Consider the following 13,846-nt stretch of genomic DNA (forward strand, 5'->3'; position numbering starts at 1 on the left):
GTGTCATATGGCTTTTGAATGGAGGCATTAGTTAAAAGAATTTTCCCACCCATAGTCAAGTATTCACTGTATTTAAGTACAGCAATGCAAGGACAAACAAGTTCAAATTTAGTACACTGTATTACTTTATGTAATACAGCATTAGAATTCCTTTCTCTAAGGCTACAAAGACAGATTTACAGTAATATGAGGTACCAGCATTTATGGCAGGAAAAGTAATGGAAAAAAATTATACAGCATTGTCATCAGACATTTTTTTTAATCTTTCCCTTTTCTTTGTTTTTGCCTTTTTTTGCCTTTTCTTTTTTTTTAAACAAAATACATGTCTTGATGATCACATGCTTTAAGCTTATGCTCATTTATTTATTTATATATATATATATATTATTTGTAGGGGCAATTGAGAGAGAGTCACAAATAAGGAAAGGACACTAAGGTTTTAATAAGGGCAACAAAAGAAATGTTTTCACCAGAATAGATTCACATTACAGTACACCAATATTGACAGCATTCTCTTTTGTCTATTTTTGGTACATAAGATGGAATCTCTCTACATAACCTTATAAGGCTTCAGTAACTAAAAAGTAAAAAACCTATTAGTTTACAATTTATTTAAAAATTCTGAAAGACACAGCAAGTTCTAAACTTTAGTAGTGCTACCCATACACAACCATCCGGTTTAAGAACCCATTAAAAGAGTGTCCTTTCAAGGAAGTTTGCAACAGCAGAGTTGTGCAATATGGTTGTCTCTTACTACAAGAAAAAAAAAAAATACACATGGCACATTCTCATTCATATTTTGCAATGTAAAAAGTTACAAACATACCTAATCAAATAAATAATAAAATAAAAAAAAAAGAATCTGAAATGTGTTTGTTATGTGTCCTAAAATCACTACGCAGAATAATGGAAACTTTCACTCACAGATTATTTACATGGTAATACCCAGGTGAGGGTACACACTGCTACAAAACTCATAAAACAAAGGGTAAACTTGAAATGTTCTCCATAATAAAGGTCTAGCAGCATGACTATATCTAATGCTGTTTGTTTTCTTGAATGTTTTTGGAAGTTTGTTTTAATCTATGTCCTCATCCAGTTCATAATTGTCTTTTTCATAAATATCTTTTACTAAAAGAACCCGTACGAGCATATTTTCCAAAGTGTTGCGGTCCAGTGAGGTGGAAGTGTACCAGATAGGACTATCCGAGGAGACAGAGCATTCTGGTTGCAGATAGAACATGTCCGTCCTCTGATTCAGATTCTGTGGGCTACAAGGTGGAAAACAAGGGGAGTTAGAATAACAGTTTCACAGAATGTATTAATACATTAATATTTCTGACATTGTGTTAACGAAATTCTACATGTACTTAGGCAAGTTATAAAATGAAGATTAATGTGGAAAAATACTAAAATTCATTCTGTTTTACTCAGAGGGTTGGTCACTAAGCCTTAAAATACCCTAACACCTGACCTGTTATATTTTGGAATTCATATACATGCTTGATCCAACTCAGACATATCCTCTAAATTACTAGGAAATTCTAGTATTTTGCCCATTTAAGCAAGTCTCAGGAAATTATTTTCAATCCTGCATATACAAGTGCTCATTCATGCTCTGTCCTTCATAAAAGGATGCCCCACTTCTGGAGGCGTTCAAGACCAGGCTGGATGGGGACTTGGCCAACCTGATCTAGTGGGTAGCATCCCTGTCTATGGCAGGGGGGTTGGAGTTAGATGATCTTTAAGGTCCCTTCCAACCCAAGCCATTCTATGATTACATGATAAATACTACAGACTTCAGGAGCCAACTGTATTTCACAGTTTTTGGTAAAAATATCAAGCCCATCTTCCCAAACTGGCTGATAAAATTTCATGTGTTACTTTCATCTGATGGGGTGAATGTTGATTTTTTCAGTTCTCACATAAATCAGATTGCCAGATTAGATGCCAAAAATACGATGGTTTAAAATATTCTAATAATATAAATATTTTAACCCCCCTTCCCACTTTTTGGAAAAGCCAGTATTTTTACAGGAACAAGCAATGGTATATTGCTCACAACTGTGAATGAGAAGATCCCTCAGATATCAGTTGCAATTGTCAACTGTTTGGCAAGTATATTTCAACCACAGTTTGGCAAGTATATTTCAAAAAGCTGACATTACCTTAAATTTTACAATATTTCACATACAATAGATTTTAAAGTGTCAAATATGTTAATTACATGATTTCATCAAAGATGCAAAGTACATGTTGTTAGAATTGGAACCAGAAGAAGCAGTCTGCTGCTCTAGACAGCAGTGGTGACCAATATCTTAATACCTGCTAGACAGTGGGACCATAAACAATGCTCCAAATGGACTTCCATGTGTTTTTCACAAACTTGAGATGTTTCTAAAAAAAAGTGATTTGATCTCCTCCCCACTACTGGATGTGAGTATCAGTTTAAAAAAAAAACAAAGAACACCTTCAACAGCGTAATAATATACCCTCTTCAGATCATGACAGTAGATAGTGGAAAGGTGAAAAAACAACAATCCACCCCCCAACACTCATAACTGAATTAATGAAAAATGAGGTGCTTGCATTAACAGACAACCATAAGTTTCTCTTTATAACATCATATACTTGCACTTATGTCTACATCTTTCTTCAGTTTTAAGAGTAAAACATTGTTTCATAACACATATCGTGTGTTGTTTCCTTTGATCTACTGTGTAATTTTTCTTCTCCTGTATCACTTGCCTATATTCCACTTACAGTTACATAAAAACTCCACTAAAATCAGTTGCTGTGGTGGCTGTTCCAATTAATGAAAAATATTTCCCATGAAATCCTCTTTTCAAGCACTTCCAAAGTACGTAGCTGCTAAATTAATTTATTTTTTTTTTAATTTTCCCTATTTTTTTTTTAATGTATTAATTTCTGAGCAGACTGGAAGGAAACAAGCTATTTCTAAATGCTGGGTCACTGTCAGTAGTATTTCTTCTACTACAAAAATACTTCAACTTACTTTGAGGTACCTCAGAAGTATCTACATTTCAAATTCCTGATGACTTAACATGAAGTAAATCCATTGTCTTGACCAGATTCTTACTGAAGAGACGCTGACCCCACAAACACCCTCAGTAGCAAAACCTACCAGATTCCTTGTTGATACTTCTCTGCAGAGATGCTTGATGTTGCTTGGTTAAGAAAATTGAATCATATTGTCATTCCCAGATGGAGCCCTTGACAACCAATACTGAAGTACTCCACTGCTCCCACACTTTTCAGGTATTGTCCATTTACAGGACTGGAAATTTCCATGCTTTCGCTTCATATTTTTTAGAATTCAATTCATTCTTTTGCTTGAGCATATTTCATCATCAAAATGTATCCCTTTTGTATCAGGTCTACTCTATATTACCATTTCATACGTACCTTTTAGACAAATAGCATTCAAACATTTTCACAGGGCACCTAGCTGGATCAGACGTGTTTTCAATTTGTTCAAATATTGGTTCGTCGTCTTCATGTTTCCTTTTTCCAGTAGTAATTTTATCTTTAAGAAGAAAACCAAGAACATCTAAGCCATCACTTGAAGTTATTGCACATTTTTCAATAAACGCCCCAGAGTGGGCTCACTAAAATTCAACCCACCAGGTACTGCAATTCAGTCACCACAGCTATGTATATCTGCACACTGGAAATGCAACCCATAGCCACAAAGTCCCAGATGTATCATGGAGACCAGTGAGCTGAAAGGGATCATTTACTGCAGACTATTACTGTACTCTCCACAGACAACATACTCCCATTAAAGATCCAGGAGCCAAGAGCTGCTAAACTTTACACAACGGCAGAACTTTGGCTCCTGGCAAGGTGCCCAGATGTCCCTCAGATGAGTGAAACGTGGATGCAATACTTATATGCTCCTGCAATACTTATTTTGGAACTGTCATAGTACCTTCACTATCAGCTCTGCATAGGGAAGACACTTGATATCGAAGACAAGCTTTACTTTCCATTGTTAGAGGATTTTTCTTCCACTGTCTAAAAACAGTGCCAAAAGAAAGTCTTAAGTGCTGTTCCACTGTTTTCAGACCAAAATACTTGGTGTTAAAGTAGAACAGCGTATTCAGAAGAGCAGCTGGTGAATGTGATCCTAGCTGTTTAATCCTCCATAGATAATCTTCTTCAACTCGAGAGAATATCGACCCTTCAGGAAAAAAAAAATTAGAGAAAATGGATTAGCCCATAAACTGTCGAGATGTAAAAGAATAAAGTTCTTGCTTGATGTAAAATGTAATAAAATGCTTATGAGAGAAGCCTCTCATATTTTATTATACATCCATGCCCCAAAAAACACCCAGTAAAGACACCAGCACCCACTGTTTCAGGAAGAGATGGTTGATGAGGAATATATCAGAATATGCAATTTTATACAGAATACATTTCTTTAATTATTGCAACAGTATTTCTTACATGGCACTCCCTCACGTTATTACATAAAAGCAAATGTTCAAGGGGCTAATCTTAGTCCCTTCAAAAAAGCATATTTTTGAGTTTTCTTTAATCTGCTCATGAAAGACTTCTGGATAGCCACACCTTCATTCTTATTGCTCATGGATATCTCACTTGGAAATTACTTTCAGGGCATTTGTTTGTATAGGGAGGGCCAGAAACAAAGCCCTCCAAAGCTATACAGAAAAAAAAGACAATATCAAGTAGAGAGAGGAAAGGGGCTGGTAAGAAGGAGCCTTCACTCACAAGAAGATTGTGGCAGAGATGGAAGAAGTATGGATTCTGCAGTTTAGTACCAAAATTGATCTGCTGGGAAAAATTTCCTAGAATACCACACTTCCGTTTTCTCCATGAACCAACAATATTCCTGAGGAAAAGGCTCAAAACTGAGAGTTCTCCCAGTCCAGTTAAGGCTTAATACATAGCTCATTAGCCCAGTGCCCACCTGCCTGTTTCCCATTTGAGAACTCACTTGGGCAAAAATTAATCCAGCTCAGGTAAAAAGTTGAAAACGAGCTGCTTTTTCTGGTTTCTCTCTCCTGAAAATGGATAGTCAATTTAAAATTAACAGGTGGTGGCAAAATCAATTCTTGCAACATGGATTACCAAGAAAAAAGATAAGAATTACAGGTACAATCTTAATTGAAGTCTTAGATGAAATCTTTGTATTTTTGATCAGTTACTATCTATATATTTTGATCAGTTACTACCACAATACATAAAATGTTTCTATATAACTACGTGCTTAAGAACACAGAGCTATTAAGAGATGAAAAATATACATGACCAAAAAGAAAATTACCATCTGGAAGTATGCTTGGTTGCCAACTTCTAAGGATTTTACTTAATTCCTGTTCAAACGTCTGGTAGACTGGATCAATAAATATGTTGTCTTTTCGATTACTTCCATATAAATACTACAGAAAAGAGAGTAACAGACAATATTTACAATGTCAGATCAGACCGAATCCTGTGCACTACAGGGTTGTTTGTCAGTACAATACTTGCACTCTTAAAAAAAAACAGTATCTGAAAATAAAATGAAAACCTACTAAATACTGGAAAAGTTTTAAAACTCCAATGCAATGTATATTGTAAATTTTTAACTAGATATGAATCATAGATTAATTACAACTCTAACATTTTTCTCTAAAATGTTCTTGTATCCAACATTGTATCAGTGAACGGTGAGTCACTGAAAAAAAATTATACTAATTCATCTTTTCCTCCAGCTATGTCTTCAAAGAAAAAACACATTTAGCAAGAAACTGCCATTTTATTCGTGAAGTCTGGTCAATGACAAAAGCATCTACAACACAGAAGTCAGAGGAAAAAAAAAGCAGTGCAAGAAAAATGATAGGTTGATGCAAGGCACCTGCCTATTCTGCTGTCTATCTTCTTCACCCTCTTGACCTTACAAACAGAAACTCTTTTGAACCTTTACCAAGAACTCATGGCTGAAGGCTATACTAGTGTTTGATGTTATCCTCTCTGGAGACATTTCTAAGAAACGGAGGATTGGATTCTTAAAATTTCCACTCCAGTGTTATCTTTGTGTGAACAAGCCTGTTAGTGAATACAATAAACGTGACAGACACAAAAAATGTACCCAGTTCTGGAAATGGTATCTATTTCTGTACACCTACTTGAAATAACATTAAACAGCACTCATTTTCACTAAACAGTTCAGCATATCTTGATTTGCTTATCTTTGCACTTTACTTTTATAATAAGGAAAAATGAATTAACATACTTCCTAGAAGCTTCCAGCACATCTTCCTTCAGGTAGGTATTCTTCAAAGTACAATATTCCCCAAAATGTGATTGTTTCTATATACATTGGTTTTGATTTTATAAAGCAATTCCAAACCAGACAATACTGCTTACTATAAGCATCATAGGGTTTGCTTCTCTCTCCCTTGAACATTTTTCCTCATTGAGTTTTCCTTTTCTCTGTATTAAACACTCCCATAGGTCTCTATGAAACACTGGCAGCAATACTGAAATCAGAGCGAAAACTCATTTGAAACCAATTCCCACCCAAGCCTGTGACAATTCAACTAAAAACATTACAGTTTTCTGGTTCAGAATATGTTTGGCTAAGCCCTGACATCCCCTGTAAAAATCTGTGAGGCTCACAGACCATTAATGCTGCAGGGTCTACATGATAATGCCACATTAGGGTCTTCCCTGCTACACAACTACCAAATGCATGTCAGCAAACCTTCATTTCTATATCATAGTGCTATGCTCTGCTACACTACAAGCTCTGGAGGGGGCAGGATTAGCATTATCAGCTTCCAAGTGAGATGGTGGTAGGGTGATGGTTGGACCAGACGATCTTGAAGGTCTTTTCCAACCTTAATGGTTCTATGAGCTCTAAGGAAACCAGACTCACCAGGAAGGCACTATTGGGCATGCTGCTTTCTGCAATGGAAAACAGCCTGAATTACAGCCCAAAGCACATTTAAACACCTGCATAGCAATAACAGCCTGAATTTTGCCCAAACCACCCCGTTATTAGACTTACTATTATGCACTCTTGTTTCATTAGCATTTTGCTGAGAGTATGCAGACATAGATTTATCAAGGGGTGGAGGAAAAGGTGACCAACTGAACTGGCTTTAATTCCACCTCTCCCAGTGCACCAAGATCACTGTTTCTGCCACTGCTGCAAACACCACAGACTCTTCCCCTCAGTGCGGCATGTGCAAAAAGTCATCTTATACTGGGACAAAGTCTGAGAGCCATGATGCAGCAGGATTGCAAGGCAGGCTAACACCTTTTTCCACAGGACCCCTTTCTGCTAGATGGCCACCCCATCATGTGACAACCTTTACTTTGAAGTGTGGTATTTTCAAGAACAGTACTTCAAAGATCCCAAAACCATTACCGAACCAATTCTGGCCAGAGGTAGAACAATTTCAGCTGCAAATGAAACTGAACAGAGAAAAGGTACTGGTTTGAATCAAGGACTAGTATTCTCTAACAGATTTTTCAAGTGCTTCCTTTAAGAAAAAAAAATTACAGTCAGAAAGACAGCTGAAGACTTGATGGACTCCTGAGCACTTCCACTGTGCTCTAGCCATGCTACAGCCAGGAAGAAAAGCTCCAGCCTGAGCCAGTGCTTCACCATAGTGAGTTTGGTAACTTTGATGGAGGGGGAGAGTGCTCTATTTCTAACTCACATCCTCCCCATTCTCTTTCTTTGATGTATTACTCCAAGTTAGTAAAATACTGCTGATCTTTGGCATAATTTAATCCTTATCTGGCATCATTTAATGTTCTCTGAGCCCCTTCTGAGTTAAACAGAGCCAATACCTTTCACACAGTAACAGACAATTTATCCTGTCTTTCAGGAGTACCCATATGGGGGTTGTCAGACGGAAAGAAGAGGTAAGAAAATACTGGAAGGCAACGGAGTTTTTTTTGCATTTTGTGGTAACTACATTGCGTTTAGAGTACCTCTGAAGTGTTTAAACCTCTTTCTTCAAAAGGGTAATGCATACAATTTGCCATTAGCACACAGATGTCTGCTGCAACCCTTGCCAGATCACATGCTTACATATTTGCGCTCCTCTTGCCTCTGTGAAACACAAACTCTTCAGAAAAAGGGCAAATATTCCTATAAATCTGAGTACCAGTGGCACAACTGGGCCAGACAATGAAATGGGGCTGTTAACACCACCTGTATTAAATACTGGATGCTAAATATAATCTTATAAGTACTAGTTACTCCTTTAATGTTTTGGCATTGTACATGTGTTAGAGCTCCTGATATTTGTGTTGTACAACACGAACACTGGTTCCGATGAGCTAAAAAAAAAATCTTATTCTATGTTGTGAAAGCTAATTATACAGACAAAATAAACAATGTCAATGGCACAAAGAAAATTTGAAAAAGAGAAAAGCTATTAGTGAAGTTCCATTTTATAAACACATAGCTCCTCTATGTTTATCAGCTCAATATGAGTATTTTCTATTCAACAGAAAGGTACAGAGAGACAGCAGATCATGCAAGTGCAGTGGCAGAAAGCTAGCTGAATTTGAAACATGCTTTGTAGCAATATTGACTAAAATGCCAATGAAGGCTCACTTCTGAAATTTCAACCATGAGGGAACGATACCAACTAACTCTTTAATTTTGTATACTATTAATACGGAAAAGTTATTAGAAGCACTATTTCTTTTAAAATATTTTGGTTAAAATATTTATTTGATTGAAAGATTTGTTGAATATTTGTTATTCAAGTACTTTGCCTTATATATAAAAGAAGTTTAAGCAGGATGACAAAGTTTGTGAACATCTTGCTTTCCACATCATATGCATTTTTATTGCCTTTTAACTTAAATGAAATTTTCTGTGTTCTCAGCTCTGAACATGGTTTATTTTATCTATGATTTGCCTTATGTACCAAAAAAATAAGACATTCTCTGCTTAAAAGATAAGCTGTGGAATAGCTTTTTTTCCATATTTAGTGATGTGTTATTGCCTTCACATAAAATACATCTAAACTGACTTCCTTTTGCTTTGAAATATGATATAATTGCAATTTAGGGTGGAAGGCAAAAAATACAACACAGTTTCTTGCATTCCAGAAGAGAAAACTGACTGTCCCCATCTTCAATATTTGATAAATTAGGCTCTCCCAAAACAACACTTCAAATAGCTTGTTTCCACTATCTGCTAAGTAACTGAATTAGTAAAACCTTTACAGCTCATTCCTAATTTCATTCTTCTTTTACATTAAGCCATCTTTAGCAATCAAATGAAGCACAGCATTTGGAAAAATTATGTCATTTTAGATCGCAAATTCCTTGCTTTACCCCAGCAAAAAGCTTAAAATTATAATATACCAGCTTACATTTGAGTTTTCTGCATGGGTCTGCAAACTCATTTTCTCTACAGACAGCTTTCTATAATATGATATATACAACAGCCTCTCTGTGTTCCAGATCATAGCCATTATATTAAGAATAGCCCCTAGCCTCTTCTCAGCCAATAAATCCACGTTATCTCCATTCTCCCACTGAAATGGATTAGAGTCAAATCAACAGCTCAATTTCCCATCTCTACAGCCTCTACTAACCTCCTGAATCCCAAGACACAGATAATAGATGCTGTCAGGTGCATAGTTCTCTCCATTTGGCCTTCGAATTTCATTGACAAAATGTGCCAACCCATAGTTTAACTCAGCTGAAGTATGTGATAATAGATCTTCCTTTAATTTCACAGACTTTGCTGTAAAATAAAGAAAAAACGCTACATTATACAACAGTATTATTACATGCTGGGGGTGGGATGGGGTATTTTTGGACTGAAGGGGGGAAAACTGGCTTGATGTCCTCTACACTAACCAATGAATGAGTCTAAATGTAACAAGTAGTTCAAATGTTAGGTCTATATTAAAATAGGCAAGGCTACCAGAGTAAAGTCTAATTAATTAAGTGCAGCATCACCCACTGAAGAATTACTGTCATGCACAGCTGAGGATGACACAGAGGCAGGAAGTAGCCCAAGATGCTGAAGTGAACACAGTGTTGTAGAGGGAGACCTTCAGGGGAAATGACAGTTTCCAAAGATCCAACAGCGTAACACAACAATGCTAAGATGCATGTGGGAACTGAAGAACAGCAAGAGTACCAGCAGTCCCTCTTTTTCCCCTCAGCGTAAATACATGTCCATACAGCAGAGCTTTGCAGAAAGAACAGCAGCGCTCCACAGGAGTGAAGGCCACACCATGTCAGAACGCCAAAGCCTTGTAATGCCAGCCTTTGGTGAAGATCTCTTCATCCTACAAGAAGTAGGATGCCCCTCCCTTGCAATTCAGAAGAAGCCCAAAAAAGGTGCAAACTCTAAGGCAAGTTAGAATACAAGGAAAATCAGGATGCAAACAAAAAATCTAAATGGTCATGAAGAAGAGCTAGAAAGGTTCTGTCCTGGCTTACACTAGAATTGTAAGTCCTGGAATCTTGAGCGAAGAAGTAGGGAAAATTTCTTTAGGAAAAAAAGAGTGTGGCAACTCTGTGGTAAAATAATCACAGTTTTTGTAGGAACACTAGGGACATGTGAAAATTTCTACTAAAAATTCCAGCTGAAAAATCAGACAATATCAGCAATTCTCACTACCAAATTAAAATCTGGATGCCAGACTTTTGGAAATACTTACTTGATTTCAGTTCTTCTAATTCTGGCAGCTCTTCGTTTAAGTGCCGAGACTTCACCCAGTGCTTCCACGCATTTACACCATATGCATATTTAAATGGAAAACTACACTCTGAGTTTTCAGAGCTATCATCGTGAGACTGGTACTCTGACACCGCTTTCCTCTTCACTCCCTGCCATTGAAACAAGGTGGTTAATGCTACTAATAGCTTCTAACAGGAATAATAGAAGCTGGGCAGAATAAGCAAGCTGCAGGCCAAATTACAAACTAAAGGTTCAGTATAAAGGAACATACGTTTCCTTCAGCTAGAGCCAGCAGGTAGTTTCTGTGTTGAATATACTTCTAAGAGGAGTGTTTACTTAAGCTGACAGTCATTTCTAATTCACCTTTCAAACTGATTTCTAAAACAGACAAAAGATTTTTGATAATGGAGTTGCTGCATTGGTTATATCATATTAAGCAACGAACATAAGGCACCCAATAATTCAGTGTGTTTTTAGGATGTCATTTTGTCAATGCATAGAATGTTAAAGATGCTATCAACCTGTCAGGTCAACTTTTAGGCTTAGCTGAACTCATCAATGGGAAAGCCAACACTGGTCCAAAATTAAAGCATGCCTAGCAGTGTAACTAAAGGGATAGTACCAATAGTACAGACTCCAAATTTAAAACCAGACCCATTTATTCTTAGTAAGTTTTATTATCAGCTTTGTGCCAGGCATCAGAAACTCTATTGCCTGTTAGTTTCCTTCTAAATAAAAGAATAGGGCTAATTTGTTTGCAACGTCTAAACTAGGATTTTAACTGAAAACAAAATCTAGGAAAATTACAAGCAAATAAAAAAGTAACAACTTTTAATCATTTTATACAGTAGGTGCTATTGTCTCACTATAAGCCATGGTAATGCCAACATTCTTCTATTTTACTATGAAATTAAATCATGGGAGTTTTGTTTAAATTGAAGGCAGAAAAACATTATTGAAAATACAGTAAGTATATAAAACAACAGGTGAAGCACTGACACACTACATCCACAAATCTATCAATGTGAATCTTTTATAGCAAAAATGGGATCAGAATTTAGAAACTGCTATTGTCCTATTAAATCTAACAGTTAACTGTAACAGTCAGAGGACTAAAATAAAGTGCTTATTTTATGTATCAATTTACATCAAAAAGATAGGGTACTACATACCCCAGGTACATAGGCAATACGAGCCTATGAACAGTATGAAAATTGAAAAAATCATGGCATATTTTTGCCCACTAAAATTTTGTGCCTTTTTAATAGAATTATATGATTACCTTCTTTTTGGAGCGAGGCCTTGGCTGTTCCTCATATTCTTCCCCAAAAACGGGAGGCAATAAAAACTCATTTTCTGTATCAAGCTCCTCAGTTGCTGAAAATACATTAACAGAAACTTAATTTTTAACTCCTTTTGGATAATACTGATTTGAAAAGACAATGAACTATATCAGCATGCATTAACATATAGGGTCTACAAAAGCACACATGAAACGTTAACAAGGACTGGATTTTACTACGATGGAATAAGCCTATTCTTACTTTAAAGGTAAGGCAAAACTACCAAAATGCTTTTTCTAAATAAATTGCAAAGTACGCAATGCTGAACATTTTCAAAAACTACCTCACATCACTACGACAGCATTTCTTACTCTGGACCTTCACACAATTTTTCCTGCCTAGACAGTCTTTGGTATCAAGAAGTTTAAGTTATGATGAAAATGAGCAACTATGAATGGAAAAATACAAATTAACTTAATACAAGCACTATGCTCATTGACTGCTCTCTTTTGTAGTCATGTTTTGTATTTTATAAAGCTACTGTATGTGATTAAAAATGCGTCAAGAATGTCAGTTCTTTCAGAGAAACTGGTTTTAGTCTATATTTACAACGTGGAGGCCTAGCTTGTGACGGATGTTATGGTAATACAGGTAAACAGATAAAAATGCATTATGATAAAATACTATTTATTTAACATTTCTGGGTTAGGATGAAGGTCTATTACACCAGGCAACACAGCAGAATGAGAGAATATACGAATAGATTTAATGGTATAAGTTCCAAATTTATTTACTTTACTGAAGATAGTTCATCTCTCATGCAACTATCAAACAATGACTTCATTCAAAACAATCCTCTTCTGAAGATTATTCCAATTTTACCACCTTACTACTCAAGAACTTATTCAAACTATCACCAAATGTAATCACCACAAGTAGGAAATTTGCATTCAAAGATTTAAGAACTCTACCCCAGACTAAACACCAGCCTTTCTCCTGCTATCACAAAGAATCTAATATCAGAAGCACTCCAAGACAATTAACATCTACTATAAACTGCTGTTTACTATTCCACTTTGTTTTTTTCTTCCATGCTTTTTTTTCCTTTGTAAGAAAGGCTTTTTACATAAGAAAGAGGGTTAAAAAAAAAGAGGGTACATATTGCTAATAATACTTCCTCAGATTAATGTCAATCTGTTTTCCTAACTCCAAGACTTGATCTTCAAATTAGACACGCAGCAAACTGAGAAACTCGGTTTGGGCAAGTAGTGTGGATATCTATGGCACAAGGCAAAAGGAGACTTTCAACAGCAGATATAGAAACTACCCATGGAAGGTACGAGTTATATATCCAAAGAAGCTACACCTAAGGAGTTCTACCTATAGCCAGGAGCTTTCTTGTATTGATTAGGACACAGTGTAAGGAAATAAAGACTTTTTGCCTGCATTCTGCAGAGAACAGTAGAAATTGTAAGATTTAAAACCAAGACCTTCTTTCAAGAAAGGTCTCAAACTAGTGATTTTCCTGTTAATTCAAATATTAACTTTTTCAAATACACGTATGGACATGAATAAAATACTAAAAGGTAACACAAGTGAAGTGCAGCAGTCTAGTCTGCTACTTCCTAATAAACTTCAGTGGGAAATTTGTCCTTTTGTCTTAGAATCATAGAATGGCCTGGATTGGAAGGGACTTCAAGGATCATCTAGTTCCAAACCCCCTGCTGTAGGCATGGACACCACCCACTAGATCAGGTTGCTCAGGGCCTCATCTAACCTGGCCTTGAACATCTCCAGGGATAGGGCATCCACAACCTCTCTGGGCAATCTGTTTCTGTGCCTCACCCCACTCTGAGCGAAAAAC

At 36.4% G+C, this 13,846-nt stretch overlaps 1 protein-coding gene across 15 annotated transcripts in view; it reads right to left on the bottom strand.

Annotated features, from left to right (window-relative positions):
* Positions 1–418: 418 nt before the first annotated feature.
* Positions 419–13,846, bottom strand: part of ZMYM2 (zinc finger MYM-type containing 2) — a 91,056-nt gene continuing 77,628 nt past the window's right edge. For 14 of the 15 annotated variants that reach the window (XM_035542740.2, XM_035542738.2, XM_035542739.2 and 11 more), the window contains 7 exons: positions 11,982–12,076; positions 10,680–10,848; positions 9,600–9,751; positions 5,312–5,426; positions 3,953–4,204; positions 3,427–3,547; positions 419–1,271 (listed from right to left, as the gene is read on the bottom strand). In XM_035542740.2, the coding sequence (XP_035398633.1) occupies positions 1,079–1,271; positions 3,427–3,547; positions 3,953–4,204; positions 5,312–5,426; positions 9,600–9,751; positions 10,680–10,848; positions 11,982–12,076 (1,097 nt within the window). In that variant the 3' untranslated portion in view covers positions 419–1,078. Of the gene's footprint in view, positions 1,272–3,426; positions 3,548–3,952; positions 4,205–5,311; positions 5,427–9,599; positions 9,752–10,679; positions 10,849–11,981; positions 12,077–13,846 lie in introns of those variants that run through there. The other variant, XR_007707823.1, reaches the window with a different exon arrangement.

The sequence above is a fragment of the Cygnus atratus genome, chromosome 1 (genome assembly GCF_013377495.2).
Source record: "Cygnus atratus isolate AKBS03 ecotype Queensland, Australia chromosome 1, CAtr_DNAZoo_HiC_assembly, whole genome shotgun sequence".
Taxonomy (NCBI): Eukaryota; Metazoa; Chordata; class Aves; order Anseriformes; family Anatidae; genus Cygnus; species Cygnus atratus.